General features: G+C 39.1%; 1 protein-coding gene and 1 long non-coding RNA gene across 4 annotated transcripts in view; both read right to left on the bottom strand.

Moving 5' to 3' along the window:
* Positions 1–27724, bottom strand: part of PRKAR2B (protein kinase cAMP-dependent type II regulatory subunit beta) — a 70158-nt gene that overhangs the window by 7032 nt on the left and 35402 nt on the right. For 2 of the 3 annotated variants that reach the window (XM_020813082.3, XM_078394348.1), the window contains exons 3-11: positions 21341–21393; positions 19557–19640; positions 16199–16305; positions 13764–13917; positions 12084–12185; positions 9033–9107; positions 5507–5572; positions 5191–5329; positions 836–3897 (exon numbers count right to left, since the gene is read on the bottom strand). In XM_020813082.3, coding sequence (XP_020668741.3) covers positions 3764–3897; positions 5191–5329; positions 5507–5572; positions 9033–9107; positions 12084–12185; positions 13764–13917; positions 16199–16305; positions 19557–19640; positions 21341–21393 — 914 coding nt within the window. In that variant the 3' untranslated portion in view covers positions 836–3763. Of the gene's footprint in view, positions 1–835; positions 3898–5190; positions 5330–5506; positions 5573–9032; positions 9108–12083; positions 12186–13763; positions 13918–16198; positions 16306–19556; positions 19641–21340; positions 21394–27724 lie in introns of those variants that run through there. The other variant, XM_020813083.3, reaches the window with a different exon arrangement.
* On the bottom strand, positions 15278–15735 carry LOC144589518 (uncharacterized). The gene is made up of 2 exons (XR_013545677.1): positions 15505–15735; positions 15278–15449 (listed from the first exon to the last, which is right to left on the bottom strand). It is a non-coding gene; the product is annotated as an uncharacterized LOC144589518 (long non-coding RNA).

The raw sequence follows: 27724 nt of genomic DNA, 5'->3' as shown, positions 1-27724 counted from the left end.
ACAAGCAGCTAGAATGCTTGCTTGCAAGTCGTCGGCAGCCGGCAATAAGAGAAGCAACAATCAGCTATTCAACATCAGTGTTATTATCGGGTGAGATATATTTTTAGAGCTAATTGCTTATGACTACCCCTGGAGAAGACAATTCCTATATACAGAAAAAAGAATCTTCTATCAATCTCATCATTCATAGAGCGGCAGAAAATCTGGAGAGAGGGATAGTTGATGCAAAGAAAACAATTTAAAGATTAATGGGACATTAACTACTAATTTAAATACATTTAAAATATATTTTAAGAATATTATAATTTGGTGTTATAAATCTTAAGAAACTTTCTCATAAGCTATTACTAGTGAAGTCTGGAGATCTCATGTTTTGGCTACTTGAAATCTTTTGGCATAATGCCCAGAGCAGTGACCTTGAGCACTCTACCGCTGTTTAAAGCTTGGAAACCTGTTTTTTATTTCCTTTTGATTTTTTCATGCCTGGCTAGAACATAGACAAATTAACCCTAAAGTGGACCTTTTTAAACTGTACTTTGGGAGTCAGTATATTGGGCCAAAGTGAACTTTTTGGAACCACCTCCAGGGACTTGGAATTTCAGTTTTGACCGATGCAGAATTGCGGGAACTAGGCTACCAGGACATGGATACAAACACTGAATTGGACTGTGAAATTTGGGGGTTTTGAACCTCGGTTCAGGCCTATTTGGCCAAAGTAGATCCTCTGAAACTGCCCCAGGAGCTGGAAGTGTTTGTGTTTGACTAGCTGGCATAAACCTGTGGGAATTAGGCCATCAGGCCACAGATACAACCATTGCATTGTACCTTGGTACTTTGGGGGTTTAAATTTTGGTTCAGGTTTATTTAGCCAAAGCAGACTCTTTGAACTGACTCTGGAGACTTGGAATATCTGTTTGGCTGGCATCAATTTGCCAGGGATCAGTTAGGCCACAGATACAATCATCAAACTGGACTGTGATACTTGGGGGTTTCGAATCTTGGCTTAAGCTCTTGGGCAGCTGGAACAGAATGGCACAACAAGGACAATTTTGAGATGAAACAAAATCTACCCTTCAAACAATCCTAGAAATAGTGAGATCCCACTACCAAGAGGCAAAATTATTCAATGAGCATCAAAAGAAGAACTATAGTCAACAAGAGACAGGGAATAACAAAAAACGAAATGAGAGTGTGCCGGATGATGTATGCCAATCAAAAGAGGAGCTGGAGGAAATTAATGGGGAAAACCTAAGAGAAACAACTTCAATCTTGGATCTGAGGAAAGTATTAAGGGAAAACAAGGGGAGAAAATCAGCAAAATTAATTTTAAAAAGCCCGGAAGATCTATTGAAGATAGACAAAGTGCATAAAGATCTAGTGGGGATAAATCAGATGCACAAAATGGTTTCAGAGGACATGAAAGATGGCAGAATGCTTAGGGAGACAGAAACAAATAGTGAAAAAAGAGAAATAAGAGAGGGAAATACTTAGAGAGATGAAAAAGGGAAAAATAGGAAAGGGGCCCTTAATGTTGGAAAGCATGTATATATCTAACTTCGGGAATTGTGAAGGAGCATATCCTTTATATTAAAAAGGAGAATTAAATTGAAATAAGGGAGCCCTAAACAGGGTAAAGCTGTAATATGATGGGTTTTCTTTTTATGTAAATTAAACTAGATGTGAGGTTGCGGCATGGATCTGGAACTACTTTTATTAAGAATGTTATCAGAAGATCTTGAGAATATTGTACACTATGAAAGTAATATTATGATAGTAGCCAATATTATATACTAAAATATGTACATTAATGGTTTGAATGTTTGAAAGATGTCTGGAATTTGGGGGACAACTGGGAAGACACTATGTAAAAAACAAATAATTGTAAGCAAATCATGTAACACGATGTTTGACAAGCACAAATCAAATGTAGATAGAGTGAAAAACTAATAAAATGTATTTTTTAAAAAAACTCTGAGTATGATTCTGTAACCAACTGTGTATCCACCCAACACTTGTTCTATTCAGGCCACACCTAGTTAACTTGCTAATCAGAATATCATGGGACACTTTGTCAAAAATTTTGCTGAAATCAAGATATATTACATCTACAGCATTCCCTCTGTCAGGGAGGTTACCTGATCAAAGAGATTAGCCTCTGCAAGATTTGTTATTGACAAATCCATGTTGGCTTCTAGTTATTACTGCAGTTTTTAAGGTGCTTGCAGAGTGACTGCTTTGTAATCTGCTCCAGAATTTTCCCTGGGATTGATGTCCATCTAAGTAACCCCAGATTACATCAGAATTGAGTCTGCTCTGAAATAGTCCTAATCAGAAATTAGAAATTAATTGGAATTGATTGTCTAAATCCAGATGCTACTCCCACCTAGATTAGGCCCACTGAATCAATTAGAATTTACACAACTGCTGACTGATTACTTAGCAAGTGATTAAATAGAGGTACCCTAGTTGAGACTAGCAATTGGATTTAGCCAAATCTATGCAAATTATATAGAAAGAAAGCACAATGACAACCTAAACAAAATTATTCTTCCTGGAATCAAAATCAACTGTTTTCATTCTTCCAGTAACTGAACATCTTTCCAAAAGAAGTCTGAGTAATTGAAACAATACATACATGGTAAATGCCCTAACAAAAAAAAAGAAGAATACTGGATAAACATACAAACCCTCCATATTTTGTACTATGATGAACTTCAAATGCTACAGTATCTTTCATACAGGTGTAAATGGAATATGATGTCTTACTAAAAATAATATATTTTAAGACCAAACATTTAACAAAGTGAAAACTTTTATAAGTCATAAAAGGTAAAAAAGAATACAAGGCCTTGCTTTGTTGTTTGGAAGGCCTTTTAAAATACAACATTTATAAAGGTCACTTTAGATAATACTGATTCAAACAGGCAGAAAACCAAATGTGTACTGTGTAGCCTTCCATGCTACAGACTTGTGTAAAGTGGCCGCAATAATACTTCCAATACAGCACATTTATGTGACATGGTTAAATCCTGATTTCATTTATGTCATGTGCAAATATCCCATAGACTTCAGTTTAATCTGCCCATTATTGACACATTCTGGTATTTTATAGAAACTGGAAGCCACCTATTTATCAACCAAGAATGGCTTTAATCAATAAAATATGGTGCACATCATCAAAAGAATGTGTGGGGAGATATATGTTCAGGTGAAGACAAACATTCCATCTGAAAACAGTCCATGTCATGTGCCAAAGATCATGCTTCTCTCAACATAGATAGGGACATCAGGAAAGAGGGCTACAGTCTCTGCCCCAGGGATTGAAACAAAAGATATGCCAGTATGCGCAGATTGTTTTGAATGTTGTTATGGACTAGATTGCATGAAATGTTTATTAATTTAGAGAAGACAAGGCATTTTAGATAGTTACTAATTGGTAATAATACTAGACCTGCCTGTAACAGTGTCAATTCCTCCTAACTCATTTTCAGGAATGTTACCTGAAAGCTAAAATCCTGATGGCTGAACTGTCCTTCAGGGCAGAGCCAACACCATGATATCTATACCCCATTTACTGAAATGTCTGAGCTACTGTGTACAAAAAGGCAAATAAAAATGGGGGTGGGGGAGACACATTAAACCCAACCCCCTGTAAAATCACAGAAAAATGCTTAGCATCTACAGGAAGATAGAAACATTTTCAGTGGACTAACCACTACTGTGCTATTTCTCATAAACAGATCTGGTGGTTTCATACTTCACTTCATGCACTGGAATCAGAAATATCCATGTTTGTTCCAAACAGAGCAACTAGCTGTTCTTCATAATTTGCAATGTTCCTCTTCATAATTTCCATACAAGGTCCCAAAAGCCTTTCAAATGCCTGTACATCCATAACTTTTGTTGAGAAGGTAGCCAAAGAGAAAAAGAGAGATTGAGAGAGAAGATATATATTAAGGTTTTGGGTGGAATTAAGCCCAACATTTATTTTGCTAAGTTCTAAATGATAATACTAAGACAGCCTTTATTTAATCACAACTACTAAAAAGGGTGGACAGAATCTAAAATAGCCATGAATGAACTCCAGTCAGTCTACTACAATTTAAGTTCTCTTCCTGCTGCGGGCTCTATGTTCCCTCAAAACTTTCAATAAAAGCCAGGAAGTTGCTCTAGTAAAAGATGAGCAATTCTGGCCTTCAAAATGTCTCTGCACTGCAGCTCTTCACCACTAGCTATTCTGGCTATAGCAAATGGAAGCTGTAGGTCATCTGGAGAATCATGGTTGACCACTCCTGCTGTAGAGCACCATGTGAAGCCAAGTACCAGGAGTAAAAAATCAAGGCACCCCCTATTTATGTCATAAACACTTAAGTGCAAAGATCTTTGGATATCATCATATTTTCCAAAAGTTTCTGGACCACTATAACAAAGGAGTCTAATACAAATGGAGGACTTGTTATTTACACTGCTTTATCTAATGTGTCGATCTCTGTAACATGGCTTTAAATAAAAGAGAAGAATTCTAATTTTCGAATCTGACTCTTTTTTCATTTTTATCCCTTTAGTGTGAATATTTTATCTTGGTTAGCTCTGTAAGTATAATTCAGCATACATTTTTGTGATGAATTAATGAACACATACACAAAACATGCAAATAATTTTAACAATAAAACTACTCTCTGAGCGACATCTCTCTCAAAGCTCGCACTGAGTCCAAATATAAACATAACAAATAAATAAATATAATAGTCTTTATGATTTCTGAGAAATGGGATAGATCCAAGCTGTAGTGCTATGTAGAAGAGAGCCACTGATATAAACGAAATTGATTTAAGTGGTAACTTAAAGGAACATCTCATTCCTTTCATAGGTATACTCTAGTTGGGACTAAAGCTAGATTCAGTCCCAAGTAGTAGGTTTACTCATACATACAATTCTACTTTCAATTAGCTCTTTAGAGAGAATAAAACACCTCTGATTTCTCCATATTGTTGTTAAGCTAATTCCTACTATATTATTAGGTGACACATCAATAGGCACAAATTCTACCATGCTGATTAAAGTGAATGCTATACCTTTACAGCACAAGGGAATACACAGTATGGAAGAGATATCTCTACAAGCAGAAACTGGGCTTTTACCTAAATCATAAAACAAAGCAAGTATTAAAATAAAAGGACTTTCCATTACCTAAGCATTTGACTGTGCCGAGTGCAAATGCTGAGGCAGCCCGAGGTTTATTAGTTACAAGAGCAAGTTCACCAAAATACTGCCCTCTAGTGTACCGGGCAATTTCAACTGCTTCATTTTCATCTCCATCCTGTTTACCCTGGAAGATAGGGAAGAAAAAGAAAACATCCAGGCATTTACCAAAACAAAACAAGCTAAAATTAAATACAACATGATAAACAAAAGTCATTGAACTTGCGCAACATGGTCCTTACTGACCATGTCAGTACTGAAAATTTTCAAGGTTTCTCATATTTGCATTAATACATTTTTGTACCTTTCTTTTCATCGTAATTTTCACTTCTCCAGATTCAATAATATAGAAACAGTCAGCCATGTCTCCCTATCAGAAAGACAACAAAAAGAGTTACAGAAATAGGAAAAATTTAGTTGCTTTAGTAGTTCTGGTAATAATTTAAGAAAAAATGGATAAACAATTTAGAACTGACAAAACTGATCGCTGAAATTATTCTGTACTTTAAAATTATATTGAAAAGGAACTACATTGAGACTATTTTCTTTCCATATAAACAACTGAGTAATTTCCACATTCTTATAACCAAACATATGTATGTAACACTTTGCTAGGTTTGTTCCCATGTAGTAGTGCACTGAACACATAATATGTATTTTACTTATTACTTCCTTTAGTTAATCTTCAAATATCATTTTTGGGCAAAGGATGAAATAACAGACATCAGTGTCATAAAAGGGCAGAGGGGACTAGCAGCTTGCTAGTTTCAGCTGCCTGAAACTAATCCGGATGGCTCTTCTTCACAGTCTTCGCTCTGAGAATTGCTGGAAATAAACCAAGAATGAACAGAAAGCTTCTCCCAGGTGCTATAAAATATTAAACAAGCACAAAATGAAAAGCAGCAGTACCTTCTCTACGCATTTCTTTGCTAACTTTTCCCAAGGTCCATGCCAAGAAAATGATAGTTTATTTTATCCATCCTGTTCAGAACAGAGAAAGAGCAAGGTTCCAAGGGCAACAGGGATGACACGGAGCACCTGCTGCAGCTAGACAGAGGAGCCGGGTTCAGACACGATGTCAAACCAGGGATCTGGAATGTGCCGCCCCCTCCCCAAATGCAATTAGGCTGAGGATCCAGAGGGCCACATATACCCCATCCCTGTACTAAGCCACAGTCTCTTTCACAGCTTGCAAAAATTATACTCTTTCAGACTACAACTCCCAGAATCCCCCAGGCATAATGGTCATGCAGGCTGGAGGAATGTGGGAACTGTAGTCCACATGACCATGATGAATAGGAACATGTGGGTATTTTACACATATACACACTCCAAAAAAAAAAGAGTAATGTTCCAAGATTTGGTCTCCTTTAAGAACAATTTAATAATAATTAAAACAAACCATAGTGCAGGTGTCCATGGAAAACCATGGTCAGCTCTTTGGGGAAAAAAACACATTCTTGATTTCCCCGTAACAGATGAAGAGGAGAAGCAGCAGAGGATGCAGCGCATAAGTGTCAAATTAGGGCAGTATCATCTGCACAACACTAGGCTGGGATGAAGATGAGTAACATCCAGAGACCTGGGGGTTGCACATGTCCACCCCTGGAATTTGGAATGCCACACACACCCCTGCACCCTACCTATTCAAAAGTTATATTTCTTCACCCTGGTTCCAACACCATGCCCCATCAAACCCTCTAGTTGCCATTTCTTAAAATCTGCTCACTCTTGCAGCATGGAGGCAGGGAGGTTCCAAAAGAAGGGCAAAATTGTTTTTTGTTCTCACTAAAAAGCACAAGAAAATGTTTGGAGCCAGGCCCTTTATTTTAAAAGGTGGGGTGAGAAGTTTTGTGGAGGGTACAGAGCTTGCAAAGGGTCCAAAGTTACTGGAGGATGCATGCTGGTCCATGCGCATGTTCTCCTCCAGCTGCATTTTGCCAACTGCCATTAAACCTGTTGGTACAACATAAGAGCCAAAATCCAGTTGCTCAGTGTAATAAATGGCACTCGAGGGGGCCCATGGAGTCCATGGGGAACTGGAAGTGAGCTACTCCATGGGTTCCATTGATTCAAGTGGGCCTACTGTAACTATAACTTACTTTTAGTACAGAAAGATGCAATTAAAGTGGTCCCATTTCAATCAATTGGACTTCTGGAATAGCTGGCTCACCAGTTCTCCATTAATTCCATGGGCCTGCTCAAGTGCTATTTACTACACTGAGCAACGAGATTTTGGCCATTAGTTGTTCTAACATAGGGACATACAAGGAGCCTCCCTGAAGACTGGAAAAGGTGTGCCTGGGTGACTGGAAGACTGGAAAAGGTGTGCGGCCACCCAATCATTCATTTTCAAATGCACTCTGTTGTAAACTTGCTGATGAGCAAAATGACCTTTTCAGGACCACAAATGACAATAATTTCTATCTTAACATTTTAACTTATTTTTAATTTTACCTATATTTCTATACACCCATAATTTTAAATTATGCAACATTCTGATATGAATAATGGAAAAAAAGATGGAGGAAGTAACTCACTAAATCCTCATTGATTCAGTAGATCTTCTCTACTCTACGCCACTAAGTGACAGGATTTTGACCACTGAATATAAATAACATAAGCCAAAAGATGAACCGAAATGCATTCTAATTAATAATAACATTTTAAAGATCCTTGTAACTTCCCAGAGAATCAGAGCCTTTGAAACTTGGATTGTTGAGCAACTGTTGACATGAAATAAAAAATGGAAGAAAGCAGCAACTAAAAACAGGGCTTAATTGGTTCTGTACTACAAAAACCTAGAAAGGATACAGAAAAACCAAACAGGAGGTCTGTGCAAGCCATTGCTTACATAGGACATGGTTAGAATTGCTGCTTTGTATATGCAACTTCATCTAGAAGATAAGTTATCTGTTTTTAAAAAACATAGAGCAAGGCAGAGTTGCAGGATATCCATAAAATAAATCAATACAGTAAAGCAGCCTCTCCCAACAACTTGTTTAACAACTTCTTTAACCTTTGGTATTAAAATTATCTAGTATTTAACTTCCCAGAATGTCCATCTCCAAAGGATACTTTCATACAAACAGATTACACCATTTTTCAACTCCATTTTTTAGGATCAAACAGTAGGCTACTAATAGTATGTTCTCAGAAGTAGGACATTTTTTAGGGGTAAAGGTAAAGGTTCCCCTTGACAATTGTCCAGTCGTGTCCGACTCTAGGGGGTGGTGCTCATCCCCATTTCCAAGTCATAGAGCCAGCGTTTGTCCGTAGACAGTTTTCGTGGTCACGTGGCCAGCGCAACCCGACACGGAACGCCATTACCTTTCCAGCATGGTGATCACTATTTATCTACTCACATTTCTACATGCTTTCAAACTGCTAGGTTGGCAGGAGCTGGGACAAGCAACAGCAGCTCACTCCGTCACGTGGATTCGATCTTATGACTGCTGGTCTTCTGACCTTGCAGCACAGAGGCTTCTGCGGTTTAACCTGCAGCGCCACCATGTCCTTTTTAGGGGGCAAAGAGCATCTAATAGTTACAGAGTGAGTTTTTACACCACCCTACCTTGAAAATTAGCTTGTTTTGTGACTGGTCAATGAGAGGTAAAAATATGCTTCACTTGGGAGGATGATTCCTCAGCTTGATCATGTCTCTGCAACATTAATTAGCTTTCAAAGTGCTACTTGTATCATGCTGTTTGACCTTTAGTCTGAGAAGCAATTCTACCAAATGGTCTATCATCTGAATGATTTTATGAACAAAGTATATGCATATAAAGTAACATGATAACGCACACCTAATCTAAACACAAAATACATACCTGAGCAATTATTTGTTCTCCTTCTTTATATATTTTGGTGCCTATCACATCCACCACTTTCAACCGTTCAGATACCTTTAAAAAGTGAAGATGAATTATGCTAATACATCCTCCAACATTCCATACACAATGACTAAGACAAGACTGTAACACAAGTGTCCTCCCACTCCTTGAAGGCCCCATATCCTTGAAATAATGCATTACTGAAACCTTTCTCCAATTGCTATACTTTGATTCTGGAAGTCAAGGCATCCAGAAGGCAGTGCCTGCCGGTGACACTCACTCACAGGGCCATCTTCAGGCATACCAGGCCAAACCATCAATGTTTTTCTCCCTTATTAAGGGAAATTGACTTCCTTCCTCCCTCCCTTAATCTCCCCATTAGTGCATAGCACTATTTTGGGCAATATACATATAAAAACAATGAAACAGTATAATCAAACAAAGCATAATGTCAGAACTGCAATAAGCCTAAATAATCTGCTTGAACAGGAGGAGGAAAAATCTATTCTAATCCCCCTCCAAAAAAAAAAAGCCTTAAAGAAAGAGCCCACACTGGGGCAACAGCATCCTCAGTGGAGAGCCCTCCCTGTCTCCAGCAATTTTCTGCAATATAGGTTTCCTCCTGGTCAGGAAAGACAGCTCAATTTGTTTGCAGGGGGAGGACAGCAGGTAGAACATAACCACAATCCAGCAATCATCCCCATTGCGGCTTCCAATGAATACCTGAACAACTGCTGCATAGATTTGGGAAAATATCCAGAATTGGTGTTTGTTTGTTTCTGGACAGTGTTTGAAGTGGGGAAGGGCAGCACTAGATTGTTGTTGGATTTATCCTTCTATATAGGGACAAACACATTGCATGTATGTGTATGTGCCTCTAAACCAGGGTCAAGAAGCATCTACCCCTAATTTTTTGAGATATAACTTCAAGAGATTCAGGACAAGTGTGTTGGGACTAGAGAAGGGGATGTTTGTATTTGTATACAAATATCTCCCCACAGGAGGAAATAATGAAGGTCTCGCCCCATGGGGTCAGACTGTCCACTCACCATTTTGCTGCCGACACGAGCACGGCAGAGCGTTCCTATCACGCCGTTGTCCACAATGGATTAGCCACTCCTGGCAGGAGGCCGGATGACAAGCCTCTCTGCCAGGTCGCAAAGTGGCTAATCCACTGCGTAAAATGGTGCGATAGGAAGGCTCCGCCAAGCTCGCGTCAGCGGTAAAATGGTGAGTGGACCCTCATTATTTCCACCTGTGGGGGGATATTCGTATTTGTATACGAATACAAATACTCACATCTCTAGTTGGGGCCTAAAGAACAGCAATACTGGTGTACACAAGTAAGCATTAACACATTTTAAAAAGGGATTCTGTATGATAGGGGTGGTGGTTTACCAGGGACAGATCCTTGAGAGCAACAATGCCAAAACAGTTACTGCAGAGAGGCTCATACGAGGGGGTGCTGATAAGTATTGAGCCCTTCCTAGAAAAAAACTGAGCTAGGAAGCTGTAACTGCCACACTATTCTAGATATTCCCCCAGGAAGTCAATGCACTTGTGACATCTGTCCTGTAGCTTCTTAAGTCCCTGCAAATAAAATTCTTCCGAATGTTGGTGTAACCACTCATTTGCAGCATTAGTTGCCTCCAGAACACTCCCAAATTGTTGTCCCTTTAGTTTTTTGTTGTTGTTTTTTTAGTTTAGGGAATGGATAATAGTCAGAAGGAGCCAGCTCAGGAGAATAGGGTGGATGGGGCATCACTTGAAAGCCTAAGGACATCAGTTTTGCCATTGTTTCACCTGCAGTGTGTGACGAGGCGTTGTCATGCAACAGGATGACACCTTTGGAGAGCTTTCCTTGATGTTTTTCCTTGATGTTTTGCCTCAACTTTGTCAATAAAGCACAGTAATATTTTGCATTGATGGTTGAACTCTGTTGGAGGTAGTCCACCAGCAGAACTCCCTTCTTATCCCAAAAAACTGTTGCCATTTGCTTCTGCACCACCCTTTGCACTTGGAACCTCTTTGGCCTGGGGGAACCACTGTGCCTCCATTCCTTAAACTGTTCCTTTGTCTCAGGATCATAACAGTAGATCCATGTCTCATCACCAGTTAACAGTTTGCCCAGGAAATCTGACTCATTTCTTGCAAAATGTTCCAAAGCAGCCACCGATGACTCCACACGTTTCCTCTTTTGTTTGGTTGGCAAAAGTTTGGGGATCTACTTTGCTGCCAGCTTTCTCATTTCCAAGTCGCTGTGGATAATGGCACCAACTCTCTCACATGATATTCTCAGATATATCATAATACTTTTGGCTGATATTCAGCGGTCATGTCATGGATGGCTTTCACATTTGCAGGCACAGAGACAGAAACAGGCCTTCCACTGGGTTTCTCACTTTCAACACCGAAATGGCCAGTTTTAAAATTGACAACCCAACATTTAACTGTTGCATATGAAGGGCCACTGTCACCCATAGTTTGTGACATTTCATCATGGATCTGCTTTGCACCTTTCCCTTGGAGAAACAGAAACTTGATTATGGTCCTATGCTCTTCCACATAGAACTTTTCTGGAGGTGCTGCCATGTTCACTTTGGACCTGAACATGAAAGGTAAGTTAAAATCATAGGTAGCTGATTTTTGTGCCATTGAATAGAGACAACCTGGCCAATACACCCTGCAATTTATAGCTTCCTAGCTCATTTTTTTTCTGGGAAAGGCTCAATACTAATCAGCACACCCTAGTACAGTGCTATTTCGGATTTCCTTTCCCAGAACTTAGACACAGAATTCCAAACTACATTTGCAAAAAAAGGCCACTTTTTCCAGCAGAAGCAGGGACGAGGAATTTGTAGTCCCCCAGATGTTGTTAAACTACAACTTCCCCCATCCTTCACCATTGGCTGTACTTTTTTGGGGCTGATGGGAGTTGCAGTCCATCAATAGCTGAAGGGCTACAAGTTGCTCATACTTAACCTAAAAGGAAAGAAAACAACTACTGTATGCTAAAATGACTGAAACCATACTAATAAGTAGGCTTACTTCTAAAGATTTAAGGAAGGGCAGTGACTCGATAAAATTTTCATACATTTTTCTCTTTTTAGCATTGTTTTTTACAATGATCCTTCGGAATGTTACTCTGTCCTGTTTAAAAAGAGAGAGAGAGCTTATTAAATGCATAACATAGTATAAAATGCACCAATAATTTGTACAGTGATTTGTTCAACAGAAAATTGTCTATATTTTCTCATCGTTAATTAAAAAACTGTAGCCTCGTAAATACAATCATGCCTGTAGATATATTCAATTTGATTTTTAAATATGCATACTAATAGTTAATATAATATACTATACTATAATATACTATACTATAATATAATATAATAATGCAACAATCTAAAATAATACAGCAACCTGATTAGCACTGCAACATTTACAGATTTTGGCCTACAAATGTTTGCTAAAAATAAGTCAAGCTATGTCCAGTGGAACTTTTCCCAGGACAATTTGTGTAAATACTTTAGTATGAATCCACTAAGTGACTTAGCTATTTGATTTAAAAGTCTGAATTGACTAAAAAAGGGTGCCTTCAGGCCCTTCTATCAATTTGACAACAGATTGTTAAAAAATATTCTCCCTTCTTTCACAACTGAATGACTCTTGTAATATGACATCTGCTATGATACATGCAACATCTAAAAAGAAAGGAACAGAATATTCTTGCTTTACAGGTGTTGTTTTTACGCATATCCTAGTTCATGACAATTTAATTAATAGATTATTCAATCATAACTCCTAATATTAATCAATTCAAATGTCTTTAGTGAGGTTGCAGGACAACTGTTGGTCGACCCAGCACAGTCCTCTGCAGCCAGAGCCACTGGATGCTATTTTCCATAATAATAATAATTCTGTGCCATCAACTCAATTTTTACTTGTAGCTTCTTCAGAGTTTTCTAGGTAGGGAGTAGGTAGGTCAGAAATGGTTTATCCTTCCCTTCTTCTAGGGGTATATTGGGCCTGCATAGCTTGCCCCAGGGTACACAGGCTGACTCTTCTGGGATGCACAGTGAGGAATTAAAACTCCCAACCTCTGGATCCACAGCCAGATACAGTGGTGCCTTGCTTTACGATTGCCCCGCATTACAATGAAACTGCATTACGATGATCTTTCTGCGATCGCAATTGCGATCGCAAAATGATAGTCTAAATGGTTTTTTTCACTTTGCGAAGATTGGTTCCCTCTTCGGGAACCGATTCTTCGCAAAACAACGATTTTAAAACAGCTGATCGGCGGTTTCAAAATGGCCACCAGGTAAACAAAATGGCTCCCCACTGTTTTCTGGGATGGATTCCTCGCAAGACAGGCAGCGAAAATGGCTGCCCTATGGAGGATCTTCACTGGACTATGAATTTTGACCCCACTGGAATGCATTGAAGGGGTTTCAATGTGTTTCAATTTGTTTTTGTTTTTTTGGCTTTATGATGTTTTCACTTAACAGCGATTTTCCTGGAACGGATTATCACCGTTAAGCGAGGTACCACTGTACCTAACTTACTGAGCTATCCAGCCAACTATTTTCCTCATGCTGAGAGCAACTGCAAACACCTCATTTGAACAGGAATGCACAGAGTAACTGTACTCCATGTTAAGCTTTCATAATAGATAAAAACTACTTTGATTTGTTAGGACAAGGCTAGTTATAAAGGTAGAGAACCTACCAAACCCCACACAGCACCAGAAGAGGTAGCAATGATTGTAGCTGCTCTGGGTGTATTGTACATTAAAGCCAGTTCACCAAAGCTCCCACGGTTGTCATAGGTTCCAACGCATCTTCCAACACCATCACATTTCACATAGATATCGTATGTCCCTCTGTAAAACATACAGGTGGTATGAAGACTGGACATGCCAGCCTTTAAAATATGCAGCATCTATACATTTACAACAAAATTACTTTTATGCCTTTTTCATCAAAAATGCATTCCATAACTACCAAGTTTTCTTAAAAACAAACATAGATCAAAATTCACATTTATTTATTTAATCAATCAATCAAACGAACAAACAAACAAACAAACAATTGCCCACTTGGCAGTATTTTCCATGTTTGCACTATCAACATTCCTCCTAAGCATGCCCTCACTGTTTTCACTGTATTCTGCAGCTGCAGAAGGGATGACGGCATGCAGAAGATCCAAAGTATTCCTAGCAGAACAGAGATCTGAAGGCAGCCTACATCTAAAATTAACCATGTATTATTCACTGTACTATAGTGACTGAAAGATTCCAAGTTGCTCGTTAATCAATTTAGTTCACAGTTGAGAAAAGTAATCATATTCTACTCTGCCATCCACAGCTAGATGCTTCACAGTGTAAATAAAACCACAGATGAAATAAATTGTGGCTCCCCACAAGATCATCCACAGTGTTGCATTTCCAGTTACTATGTTGAAATGTGAAAGCTGAACAGTGAAGAAAGCTGAGTGTGTGTGTGTGGAATGACTCATTAGAAACATGTGCTGGACAAGAGCTTTGCAGATACCATGGATTGCCAGAAAGATGCACTGGTCCATGATCAAATCAAGCTTCCCTAGAAGCAAAAATTATGAAATTAAGCTGTCATACTTCGGGCACATCATTTACATTTTTTGGAACTCAAGTGATAACTTTACCTTAGTTTGTTGTATGTGGATTTTACTATTTGTGCTGAATTATTTTAAATGTTACATATTGTTTTAAAATAATGTTTCAGCTGTTTTACTCACTTTAGCCACTCTAAGATCTCCAGATGGTAGGAAAAATGGAAATATTTTAATTAAGAAAATCAAATAAATATAGCTCACAGCAGTCAGTGGGGACATTTCTAATGTTCTACCATCCAGGTTTGCTACTGAGTGTACTTTTTACAGTGGTGCCTCGACTTATGACTGTACTGACATATGACCATTTCGAGTTGCGACCAGCTCTGGCTGCAAAATTTTGCTTCAACTTGCAGCCAGAGCTTTGAGTTGCAATCAAATGAGGCAGGGGGAAAAAGCGGGGAATTCAAATTAGAGGCCTAACTGTTCGCTGGCGAAGAGCTTCTTTGTAGCTCTTTCACCCCAACGGCTAGAGTGTGTGCGTCGGAGGAGGTTTCGGACTGCCTGGTGCTGCTTTCTGGTTCTGAGTAAGTACATTTACAGGGTTTTGCAGGGTGGGTTTGGGTTGGGGGGGTTATGTTTCTGTGCTGTGATTTTCGTGTGTTTTGGTGTGTTTATTTTTTCAGACCCAGTGCCTTCTGATGGGGCTTGCTGTGTTGTTTATTTTTGGTGTTTTTTAAAAGCCCCAGCACCTTCCAGTCGGGCTTGTTGTGTGCTTTATTTTTTGTGTTTATCTTTGGTTTTGTTTTTTTAAAGCCCCAGCGCCTTCCAATGGGGCTTGCTGTGTGCTTTATTTTTGGTTTTTTTAAAGCCCCAGCACCTTCTGATGGGCCTTGCTGTGTGCTTTATTTTTGGTTTGTTTATTTTTTTAAAAACCCAGTGCCTTCCAATGGGGTTTGCTGTGTGGTTTTGTGGTTTTTTTGGTAATTGTTTTTTGCTGGGACAGATTAATTGCCTTCCAATGCATTTCAATGGGAAATAGTGCTTCAACGTATGACCATTTTGAGTTACGTCCATCTTCTGGAATGGATTATGGTCGTAAGTCAAGGCACCACTGTACATACTTAGTTACCATAATTAATGATATGCAGCAATCCTAAGTAAAAGGTGACAAAATTCCACTGATCTACAGACACAATCTAGAGAATATGCTATTGAAGGTAATGACCAGAATCCTGTTAATTATGCCTACTCGTATAACTCCATCAGTGTAACTTTCAGCAGCAAATTATTGCAAGTATGGGCATTTCATATTACACAACAGTTATATGCTTATATTGATTTCTTGAGGCAATTTGTTACACTGATGAATTTACACCAGAATAAATATGCAATAGGATTCTGGTCAATGACTCTTCAATGATTAACAGCATACTTAGTTCATTGGATTAGATCCAATATGTTTTTCAAATAGAATACTTACTTTCCATTTAATTAATAGAGTAGATTCTCTCCAATACAATCTTCCAACGTCATTCTATCTACACCATGACTACTACATATAAATAACCTACCGATCAATTACATAGAAGTTGTCACCATCATCACCTTGATCAATAACGTGCTCCCCTCCTTCTACCAGTTTTTCAAACATGGCATCTAATACCTGAGACATCTGTTCCTGTAAATGAAAAAATATATAGCAGCAAATGGCTAACTGTAACTCTCAAATGCAAGCTGCTTAGCACTAATGAACTTGATCTTTGTTTGCCTGTTTTGAATGAGTGCTAACTGTGACATAATATCTTTAGAAGCTAGAATCATGATTAACCTGAGTTAACATTTAACCAGGTTTTGGGACTGTTTCACCAACCCTACTTAAAGTAATAATTCATTGGCCCAGTATCAAGATGGAACAAGGTCCTATCACAGATGTTTATATCCAACCCCAGAAGTAAACTCTGGACATTCTTCTGGTCAACTGCTGGCAGCAGCCCTTTAATGACCCTAAAACCTACTCTCGAGGGTTTCCTAGCCCATCAGTGTAGTTTTTGGGGTGCACAAGGTGCTGCAGTGGAAAGGTGCCTAGACACCCCGATTCATCTGTTCCTCTAATGGAAATCTAATGCTGGATTCTGCCCCACATATTCCAAGACATGAGTGGCAGGGTTTTCAATGACATACTACAATACTAATTTTTAAAGGTTTACAAATTAATTAAGTTTGTCTGCATCAAACTGTTTATTAAACTCCAAAATATATCTCCAGCTGGATTATACAACTACAGAAGAGTAATACAAACAAACTTTCTGAGAAAAAAGACAACAGTACTGCCAATCACCAACATATAACTAGTGTGCTTGGCTTGTTTTTTCTTGACCACAGCAAACTTTAGGTCCACAAGGTCACCAGTGGCTCCTGTGATCTCTCAAAAGAGGTGGGATGTCAGTCATCAATAGCCATACCTCAAGCAATAAATGAAAACAGTAAACAGTAAAAGAAAGTGCATGAGATAGGAGGCTCATATGGGAATTTCCAACATATACAGAAAAAAGAATGGCTCAAATCATCCTGGTATTTATGTGCATGCATGAAGAATTGTGGGAGTTATTGTGGCTAACTGTAGCTAACCAACAAGGTGCCAGGCATGTGCTGAGTGCCTGACTAACATACAAATAATCCCTGCAACAACTTTGATGACTCCTCTTGCATGCACATAAATACCAGGATTATTTGAACCATCCAATTTTATTATAGCCAATGTATTTGCAAGGTGAGATGTTAAGGCGGAAACAAACAAATGCTTTTCTAAGTAGTGCAAACAACTTCAATAGTAGAGCCCGCTACAAAAATGTTGCTTTCATTATGTGCCACCACGTTGCTTCCAAATTATGGCAATCCTAATAGGGTCTTCATTCAGAACCATGGCTTCAACATTTAATCTTCCCCAAGGTATATGGATCTCAGCTTACAGCCAGCTTTGTCCTCTGCTTTTAGTCACTGCTGCTTAGATTCCGTAGTTCTTGGGATATCTTTTCTCTCAGCCTTCCAATGTTGCCAGCGCAACTCTTGCTTCCTTTTCCAATCAATGTGAGCATTCAGTACCTACCAAACCAACCTTTCAGTCTCTTTGAAAACTCTTACAGATTATCTGCATTCTATGTTACCTTTTCTCATAAACCCAACATTTCCATTTTTTAAATGTTCCAAGATCTTGCATCAGTTTTAAGTAACAGATGCCAGAGGCTTCATCATCATGGTCGCTGGAACAAAATCCCTTAGCATGTCTCAGTATAGATGATGCTTTGATTTGATCTTATGCAAACAGAGTGCACGATGAAGCAAAATGGTTCTAACTAATCCAGAATTCACCACTTGCCTCCTTTCTAAGAAAGATTTTACACTAAAAGAAATTGTTGGACTACTTGTTAAAGATTAAATTTTATTTAATCTGAAAAAAGGAGAAGGTAATTACATTCAAGGTTTTTGTAATGAAATGTTTATAAAGAACCCAATCTCAGACAGCCATATTTCAAAATGCTGCAGCATATTGCATGAAGCAAAAAGAAAATCCTCTCCTGCAATCTATATAAAACCATCCAAGCAGCAAGAAATGCTGTTAAATACAGTGCTGTAGAACAGAAGTGCTACTAATCAATATCTCTGAATGTGTGTTTCACTTAATGATGATATACTTCCCAAGTCTGGCAGTCAGGACTATAATTATGAGAAAAACCAAAGATAATGTCACTTTCTACAGATTGTTATACAAATGCACCCCGTGCCAAATTTCCATTGCAAACAGAAATCTGATGTTGAAAATTAAAGCCAGGGGAGATACACTTGCTCAGTACATCCACCTGATGCTAATTTGATATTCCACCTGCAGACTAAAAGGTACTGAGGCAGATGTGGAGGAGTTATGGCCTTTCCACACCATCCACCCTAGATCAACAGGAGAAGGTTTTGGTTCAAGGAAAGATAATTGATCCTCTTGGCTGCTTCTGAAAAAAATCATTAATTAAATTGGATTTACTTCCAACCAAGAAAGATAGACAACTATATTTCCCCTCCCCACTAATAATCCTCTTCCCTCCCAATACCTCAAACATCTCTGAGAGTCCCTAATCAGAAGCTGTAATAGAGATACATGCCATTCAGAGGGCTAGGTTTCTACAATTACAACACATTGAATGTGTGTCAAGGTCAGCCCAATAGTTAAATGCATGCTCCAAAGACAGGGTGTGAATTTAACCATGTATTTGCTATCCATTAGTGCTCCTGGTGGACTCAATGTCTGCATTATAAAATCGATTTCAATGGTCCACATACTAGGCCTTCAATAACAAGACCAGCAACACATGCAACTATGTTTTGAATATTAAATTCCTTATCTCTACTTGGGTCTATTTCTTCAGTGCTTTGTGACAGACCTCCCCAACTCACGGCCCTCCAGATATTTGGACTTCAACTCCCATAATTCCAGCAATTTTAGCTGGGGCTTATGGGAACTGCAGCTGAAAACATCTAGGGCACCAGATTTGAGAAGGCTGCTTCTGAATAATACTCCACAACCCCAGTTCTGCTGCACATATACACAGTGTCTTGAACACTGAGCTCTGTTAAAAGAGCAGCAATTGTGATGATCAGCAACCCTGCACTGCTTTGTTCTTGAATAGAAGATGCAGTTTTACAATGTATATTAAAGCAACACACTGCTTCATCTAGTTCAATACCATCCGCAAGGACTGGCAGTTACTCTAAAAGTTTTCAGGTGGATGTCTTTCCTAGAGAAACCAGGACTCAAACTTGGGGCTGTTTTCCATAAAACACACATATTTTATTACAGAGCTATGCCACTTCTCCACATGGATCTGTCAAAGATTAATGTCTCATGAGTTACTGGTATCACCATATCAAAAATTATCTTACCGGATCTAGGTTCTTAAACAGGAGAATATCTTTGCAAGCTTCTTGCAGTCTGTTTCTTTGATCATCTGTTTTGGGGTGAATAACCTGGAAGAAATCATTGCAGTTTATCAGTTCCTGACCTGCCTGAGGCTAGTCTTAAACTAAGTGATCATAGAAGGGCTGTACCCAAAGGACAATACAAGTGAACACCACAGAGACTATGATATGTTGTCATCATAACAACTGAGAACTTCAGATTTTTAAATCTCATTGTGAAGGAGAGAAGGAGCTTAGTGAGCCGTCCTCACACTTAGAGACGTCCAAAGAGGAGAAGGGAACAAAAGGGGAAGAGGTGACTGAACAGAAAGAGATATCAGTGGAGGAAAAGAAAGAGGCAGAAGAAGAAAAAGGGAAAATAGAAGTTTGTCTAGCAGAGGAAGGAGAAAAGAGGAAAGGAGGAGGAGCTAAAGGTATCAGTGTGGGAGGAGAGTATAAAAGATCGAGGGGAAAGGAGATTCAGTAATAGATTAAAGAGGGGGGCATGGTAATGAAAGAGGAGGAGGATGGGAGAGGAATAGAGTCCGCCTATGAGAGAACACGTGGGCTTCTGGAGGATTTTCCCAACTTAAAGGTCGGTGGACTGCTACCGGACCTGGAGCTGAAGAGAGAAGTAGAGACCAGGTTCAAGACTTTAGAATGGATGGCTATTGTTTTCCAGCGGGGTCGAGGGCATGGAAAGAAAGTGATCCGGCTGGATCAGACATACAATCAACCTCCAAAAAAAGGGGACTGGGCTCGGCACCCATGCTGCGGCACCATATGTGTGGTGAGGAGTGCCCCTCTGCAGAACCCCACAGATTGGGAACGATTTGGTCCAGCCCCCCAGTGAGTTATCCGAACTTTCAAGAGGAGTTTTCATTGTCAAGTTATGGACATTTGCCCAGTTTGTCTTATTTTGACCCAATAGAGGTAATTGTAGAAATAAGAAAGGTTAATAAAATTGAAGTTGTTAACATTCCAGATGGATCTCAGTTGTTATTTCCTGCCAAAACTGAGGTACTGCTCCAAGTTTCAAATGAACCCAGTCACACTCATATTTAAAATCTATAGACAAGAAACACAGAAATAAATCTTGAAATAAGACTGCTACAGTATTAGAGTCCCCAGACTATGGAATGCCCTCCCGACTGAGATTCGTCTGGCGCCGACACTGATGACATTTCGGCGCCAGGTCAAAACCTTCCTGTTCCAGAAGGCTTTTAACTGAAATAATATTAGCTGTGGGTCTGATGGCAATTTTTTATACTTTTTAATTGTATTTTAATTGTACATATCTTTATTGTATTTTAAATGCTGTAAGCCGCCCAGAGACCTTTGGGTAGTGTGGGCGGCATATAAATTAAATAAATAAAATAAATAAATAAATAAAGAGGAAATAAAAAAGATGTTTTTATTTATAATTTATAGTATTTTATAGAAACATGCAAAGTAGCCTTATATATATCGAACAACCAAATCTACATCATGTATTAAAAGATATTACTAGAGTGGTCTTAACCGACTAGATAGGCGGGATAATAATAATAATAGTAATAGTAATAGTAATAATAATAATAATAATAATAATAATAATAATAATAATAATAATAATAATAATAATAATAATAATAATAATAATAATAATAATAATAATAATAATAATAATAATAATAATAATAATAATATTCCTGCAAAGGATGTCTTTTTCTTCTTAAATTCGTCTTTTAAGCACAGAAAGATTTATAATTCCTCCTAAGTTTACATACCCTTGATTCAATATCATCTTCTTCTTCATCAGGATTATAAGCTTCTGCACACACTAAAAGCAACAAAAATATGAGTTAATTTTCTAATAGTAATATGCTTTTAGCATTTCTCTTCCAGATCAGTATTTAAGTTTAATAATTTTGTTAAACATTCTCTCATTTATCACCCTGAATATCCCAATATAAAGGTATAAAAGTAGTTTGATTGAAATAAGTCAATCAAACAGGCATACACAGAAACAGAAAAAAGATTTTGTGGAAATACATGTTTCCCCTTAAACCTTATTTTCATTGGGCCAAACATGCTCAGCTCCTTGATTCCTTTGTTATATGATGGCATTGCCTTCTAGATCTATCTCCAACTGTCAACTATAATTTACTTGCTTAGGGAGTGCATCAAGACCACTATCCAGCATGTAGAAGCGCAATTTGCCAGCATAGTTGTCTCTGCCAAGTGAGTCAGTCCTCTTGCAACCTGAGACACTGGCAAAGGATTTATTCCCCACCGCACACCTGTCATATGAATACTAACTTTGACAATATTTTTTGAGAAATATCAATCTCATTTCTCTTGGTTCAACTAATGTATGAGAACAAGCACCCAATGTGCAGAAGAAAAACACTTTGTTAAAGCCTCTGATTTGTGTAGATGTTTCCACTGCTTTCATAATTTAAATAAATGCAAATGGCTCTGTCACCTGCTGAGAAATTCATTCTGCTCTCCAGTGACAAGCGGTTCTCAGCTTTTGACTTCCAGATGTTTTGGACTTCAGTTCCCAGAATTCATGAGAATTGGCCATGACAATGGGAGTTTTTGGGAACTGAAGTCCAAAACATCTAAAACGTCAAGGACTGAAAACTAAACAAACACATAACATATAGGGTAGAGTTATTAAATTGCTAATAGTTAATTTAGTTAATTCACTTTAATTCTACCACAATCTTTCCCCCACCCCCACCCCAACTATGTAGCTGGCTGACATGAGTACCTGGATTGTTTTTTCCCAGCATCGAATGTTGGGGGGGATCAGTTCCTCAGTTCCTTGTTAGGGGGTGGGTACAGGCAGTTGGAATCTACTAAACAGCATTCTCTATTACTGCACAGTTCTAAGAGCGGTCCTTGAAATACATTCCAAGGCTGGCATCCTGTGACAAAGGAATCCCTAAATGCACTGAGCCATCATCTTACTTTACTATATGCCAGCCCACCTGACCCATTTCCATCAAAACAATGGGGGAGAGGGACTTGAGCATCTCTACCCTCTGACCTTTTAGCTCTAATATTAGTTGTGACAGGTAGACATTTGCTCAGTGATTACAGGAATATGTGTTACATATGCGAAGAAGTACAGTACTCTGTTCTTAATCAGCCCATATGATCAGAGTTCAGTCCTAATACTCAAAGAAAATCCAGCACTGAGCTCAAAGCTTCCATGGACTCAAGTCACCCACTCTTATTTACATCTGTAAAACATTGAAAGACATACTGAAAGATTGCCTAAATCACTTCTCACTATTAGAAACAGGATGCCATAAACATGCCATGAACAGAACAAAACAAATGGATCCTGAACTGTAATATTAAACCACTCAGAAAGCTTTTAGCATCACAGGAGTTTGTAACCTCCTGTGGTACCTTCTGTCTGCATGCTAAAAGCTTTGGAAGTGACTAGGGCCTTTTATCCAAGTGGCACTTAAATCAGTTTCAGTTTTTTGCTTCTCCCCAGTCTGTAGTTCAAATGAAAAACCTATATCGTTGAAGTATGCTCTATGTTCCAAAAGAAAAAGAGTTCTAGAGGTGTACAAGAGATAGCCCATTCCAGCAGATCTCGGTTTTGCTTTCTAGCAATACACCTTGTGTCCATTAGTTGTTGAGATTCTGACAAAGTGAAGACAGACACATGCCACAATCATACACTGTACTGTGCTTCCTTAAGAAGTAGGATACTTCGTAGTCCAAACACAGCCATATCCATACTGCTCTTGTCCCCACCCTACGTTTCCTTGCTAATAACAAGAAGATTTGTCGCCAACAGAACATTTGGTCTGATAGTATTCCTGATTTTTAAAGAAAGTATTAGATGAATTATAGACAGAAAAGCTTTACAGATAAATAGTTATTGGCCAAAAGATCCCAAAATGGAACCTCCATGCTCATGATCATTATACCTTAATTTAACTAGACAATGGAGGAACACAACAGAGGATGGCTACCACTATCTCATGGATTTTTACAAGAGTCTGTTTGACTACCATGGGAAAGAAAATGCAGATCCTGATGAAGCATCATATTCCAAACAAGCTCATCTACAATGACTTAACACAGAGATGCAGTTTTGTGTTCTGTTCATTTCGCTTGCATCATACTGTAATGTTTTTTTTTCTAAGAAAAGCAAGGCATGAAGGCAGCCTGGACCAAGAACGAACTGGGGATGGTGACAGGTAAGTTATTATGAAAAGGGAACTTTATGTGGCCAGTACCTCTTGCATTAGAAAGGCACCCAGGGAAGGCAAGGAAATAAGAAGGCAAGATGTGACATCACCGAGGTGAAGGAAGGAAGCAAATGTCAACTTGAGGCAGCCTCTTCAATCAGCATAATGGTAGGACTAGCCTTCTGGTGCCTGTTCTGAATACTTCGCCTTACTTCCAAAATGCCTGCCTTTTGTACCACCCAGTCATTTGGTTTTAATTCAATGAAGTGGCGAAGAATCTCCTTGAGATCCCCTTTCATTCCCCAGCTAACAGCCCATTTCTTTTTTTATATATATGTCATGCTGGCCCAAGTTGTTCCCCCACCCTCCCACTCTTACTGATCCTTGTTTGCTCTCTCTTTTGTAACTGCCCTTAAGTACAGATCTTAAGGATATTCTTCCATTATGGGAATCAGTGTGTAGACGGATTCTCTGTCATACTGTTGTCAGGATTTGTTCCTAACATGTGAACAAGGGATTAAATTTAATATTGTAGAGGGAATGTAAAATGGATGACAAATGCAAAGTCATGCCTGCAAAAGTCAATGTAAAATGGTTGACTGATGACATGCAGCTGGAGGAAACTTAGGTAATGCTTGTTAACCACGTTCAGCTGTTTTGTCTGTTGATAGGCTGCTCCTACTATATAAACAGAAGAGTAGGAACAGCACTTTGCCACTCAGTAGTGAGTCTGGTGGTCTTTACTTTTTTGAATGTCTGTGTTGTGATTTATGCACAAGCTATGTTTATAATGCCATGTACATATGTATGATCTAGGCTGAGTCTGAATATATCATGTTATAAGTTCTTATCAAACTCTGTGTTTTTCCTAAACCCTCCGTGTCTTTATTCCACTTATTAAAAGGGAAGATTTGAAGCTGCCTGATAAGAGACTCAGTTTAACTTGTTATCTTGGGCTCCAAGGTTTCTTTTCACCAACAGAGTGCTCTTGGAATTTCAGTATCCAAACTTCTGGAGAGGCAAACACCACATCCTTGTCTGGAGTTGGCACCCAGCCAACAACTGCTCAGAAAAGCACTGAGGATTCCTTGACTCTCAAGCCGGTCCGTCATCATTCCCAGTATTCTTTTTCTCTCCTACTTTTCTGCCCAGTTCATGTTCCTAGAAAAATTACTGCGTTTAGTGAAGAAGCAAGAGTGGTTTCACATGGAACCCTCCAATTTCCAAAAGCAGCAACTGCTGAATAAATGCAGAAACACTATACAGTATTTGTCTTGGAGGTGGAGGGAGAGAAAACAAATAGCCAGATGGGATTAAGCATGGTTATCTATTAAAATCAGAGGTGCTAAACCAATAGGCTTTAGTTTTAACTTCAGCCAAAGCCTGATTATTTGAAGCCGTGCACTTGCTTCAAGTGGAGCCATTCCATCTTCTAATCTGAGTAGGGTATTCGGGATACAAGGTGGTGCACCAAATAGTTTTTATGAATTTAAACTGTACTGTCTCAAGAGGGCGGAAGTATACATAGGCTGGAACCATACAGAAGTTGGGCCAGTGCCTTGCCTTGGAAGACATTTAATATAGATTTGTGCCAGTTTTTTCAGCATTTCCAGTGACATGGGCAACATGGGGTCTCCACAGCCCAGTTGTCTGAAGTACTACATCAAAGTATTTATAGATCTTGACCTGTTTGGTACCACACCCATCTATCTGCCATGTGCTTAACAAACCTTTTGGCAAAAATCAAAATTTTGATCTTTTCATAGTTTATTACAAGATGCTCTCTGGAGCAGTATGCTACAAAAGCCTGTACGGCTCTCCTAAGCCGTACTACTATAGCAAAAGATAAAATGACTGTATCATCAGCATTCAGTAGAGCAGGGATTGGCCTGTTTATGAGTCTTAGCAGATGAAAATCAGGGTTTGTTAAGGCTTGAGCCATAGAAATTTTAAAGAAAAATGGGGAGCTAGAATACATCCCTTTTCACACTCTTCCTGAGGGGAACCCTGTGGGTTAAACCTTACTCTGAGATGATTGTTTTTGTGTGCCATATACATGAGCACAAGTAGTCTCCAATCTACAGACAAAGCTTTAAGCTTGGCCCATAAGCTATGCTGTTGAATGCTGACTTTATCAACAAGGGCAGTACAGTATAGAGTGCAACGTGAGGCCTGATGCTATACTTCTCTCTCAAGTGTTGTAGTATCAGGCAGTGATCAAAGGTGGAGTGACCAGCCCTAAAGCCTGTTTGTTAATCCATTAAAATATTCTCTTATTCCAGCCAGTTCCAAAACTTTCAGCAAAAGTGCCTAACATAGAGTTTACTCACAACACTAAGCAATCTTATGGGTCAATAATTCAAAGGGTCAGATGTAATTCCTTTTATAATACATTGGAATAATGATGGACCTATCCCAATCAGCAGGATTGACCAGGATGTCTGGTCAATCCAAGTAAAGAGTGATGCCAGCATTGGTGCCCACCAATCAACATCATTTTAATCAACTTTGGTGGAATCATATCTACCCCGGGGGCCTTCCCTAGTTCTAACTTGGCTATAAGCCTTTTAAATTCTGTTGCTGTAACTGCTGGCCACGTAAGAAGATTTTCTAGACTAATGTCCAAGGAAGAGGTGTGAGCTGGCTCCGCTGAATAGAATGCTTGGAAGCAATACTTCCATGAGACAGCAGAGATATGACACGATATCCTTAGAGCTTCTGCCTGAATATTGCTATGATTTGCCATTAAAATGAAGAATCATTTGTTCTTGTGGTCTGGATTAAATGTGACCATGTTTTCCTTAATGCCTCAATCTTCCCCCCTCCCCCAATTGCGGCTTTATACTGCTGTTTTTGACACTGCAGTGCCGGAGGAATTATCCTGACATTGCTAACCCTATACTGTTTAAATCTGCATTACTAATTGTTTCTTTGCTACTGCACACTCATGATAAAATCAGAGTTTTGAGTGTTTGGGGTTGAGAGAAGATTAGAGATGGACACAAACTTCTGGGTCAGTGGTTTATGCTGGTTCATCTTTCATCCAAACAGGTGTTCGGCACTTCCCAGACCCACCTCCTCCAGCACACACCCACTCAGAGGCAGCACCCCAGTTTCCCTGCCCCGCCTCCTCTACGTGCTGCCTCTGACTGGGCTCTGCCAGCAGAAGTGCGGCTGGGAAGCACCAAACACCTGTTCAGATGAAAAATGAACCAGCATGAACTGCCAAACCAGTGGTTTGTGTCTATTTCTTGCCAAGATGCTTTGGCCAGACATGTTTTAACTTCAAGGATTACTGTTCAGAGGCATGAGAGCACATATCAGGTAACTTGATAGTAGTCATGCTACAACAGAGTTGTGCTGCTTTGGCTGACAGCAGGGTTACATTAATGAAATAAATCAGGTCCTGGATCAGGGCTTTTGAATTTAAAGTCACGTGGTAATCACATGAGTTTTGTGTCGATGTGTGCGTCCTCTTACCTCTCCATTTGTTTTATTTCTTACATCTGATATAGCGAAAGAACAGAATGCCACATTGGGGGGGGGGGAATCTTAAAACAGAGACTCCACTGGTGTCTGATTGATTGATTGATTGATTGATTTTATTTTATTTATATCCCGCCTATCTGGTCAGTTAAGACCACTCTGATACACGCAGAGAGACAGACATCTCTTCTTTCCTCTCTTTTCCTCCAGCAGCTCCTTCTCCATTCACTGTGTGTGCCCCCTCCTCCACTGTAAGCCTTGTTAGTTTCAGCACACACACCCCTTTGGGCTGGAGAATTTTATTTTTCAGGTGTCCGTACCACCTCATTTGAAACTGGAGATAGGAGTAGGAGGGAGAGGTCAGGGCTGCTCTTCTACTTTCCATTTGGTGTGCAGGGAAACATCTGTTTAAAGGGTTTTTTTCTATTTGGTATTCTGTTCTTTTTGGGCAGGGGGGAGCTAACT

This window comes from Pogona vitticeps, chromosome 5 (genome assembly GCF_051106095.1).
Source record: "Pogona vitticeps strain Pit_001003342236 chromosome 5, PviZW2.1, whole genome shotgun sequence".
In the NCBI taxonomy this organism is placed as follows: Eukaryota; Metazoa; Chordata; class Lepidosauria; order Squamata; family Agamidae; genus Pogona; species Pogona vitticeps.
This window is presented reverse-complemented; position numbering and strand designations above follow the sequence as displayed.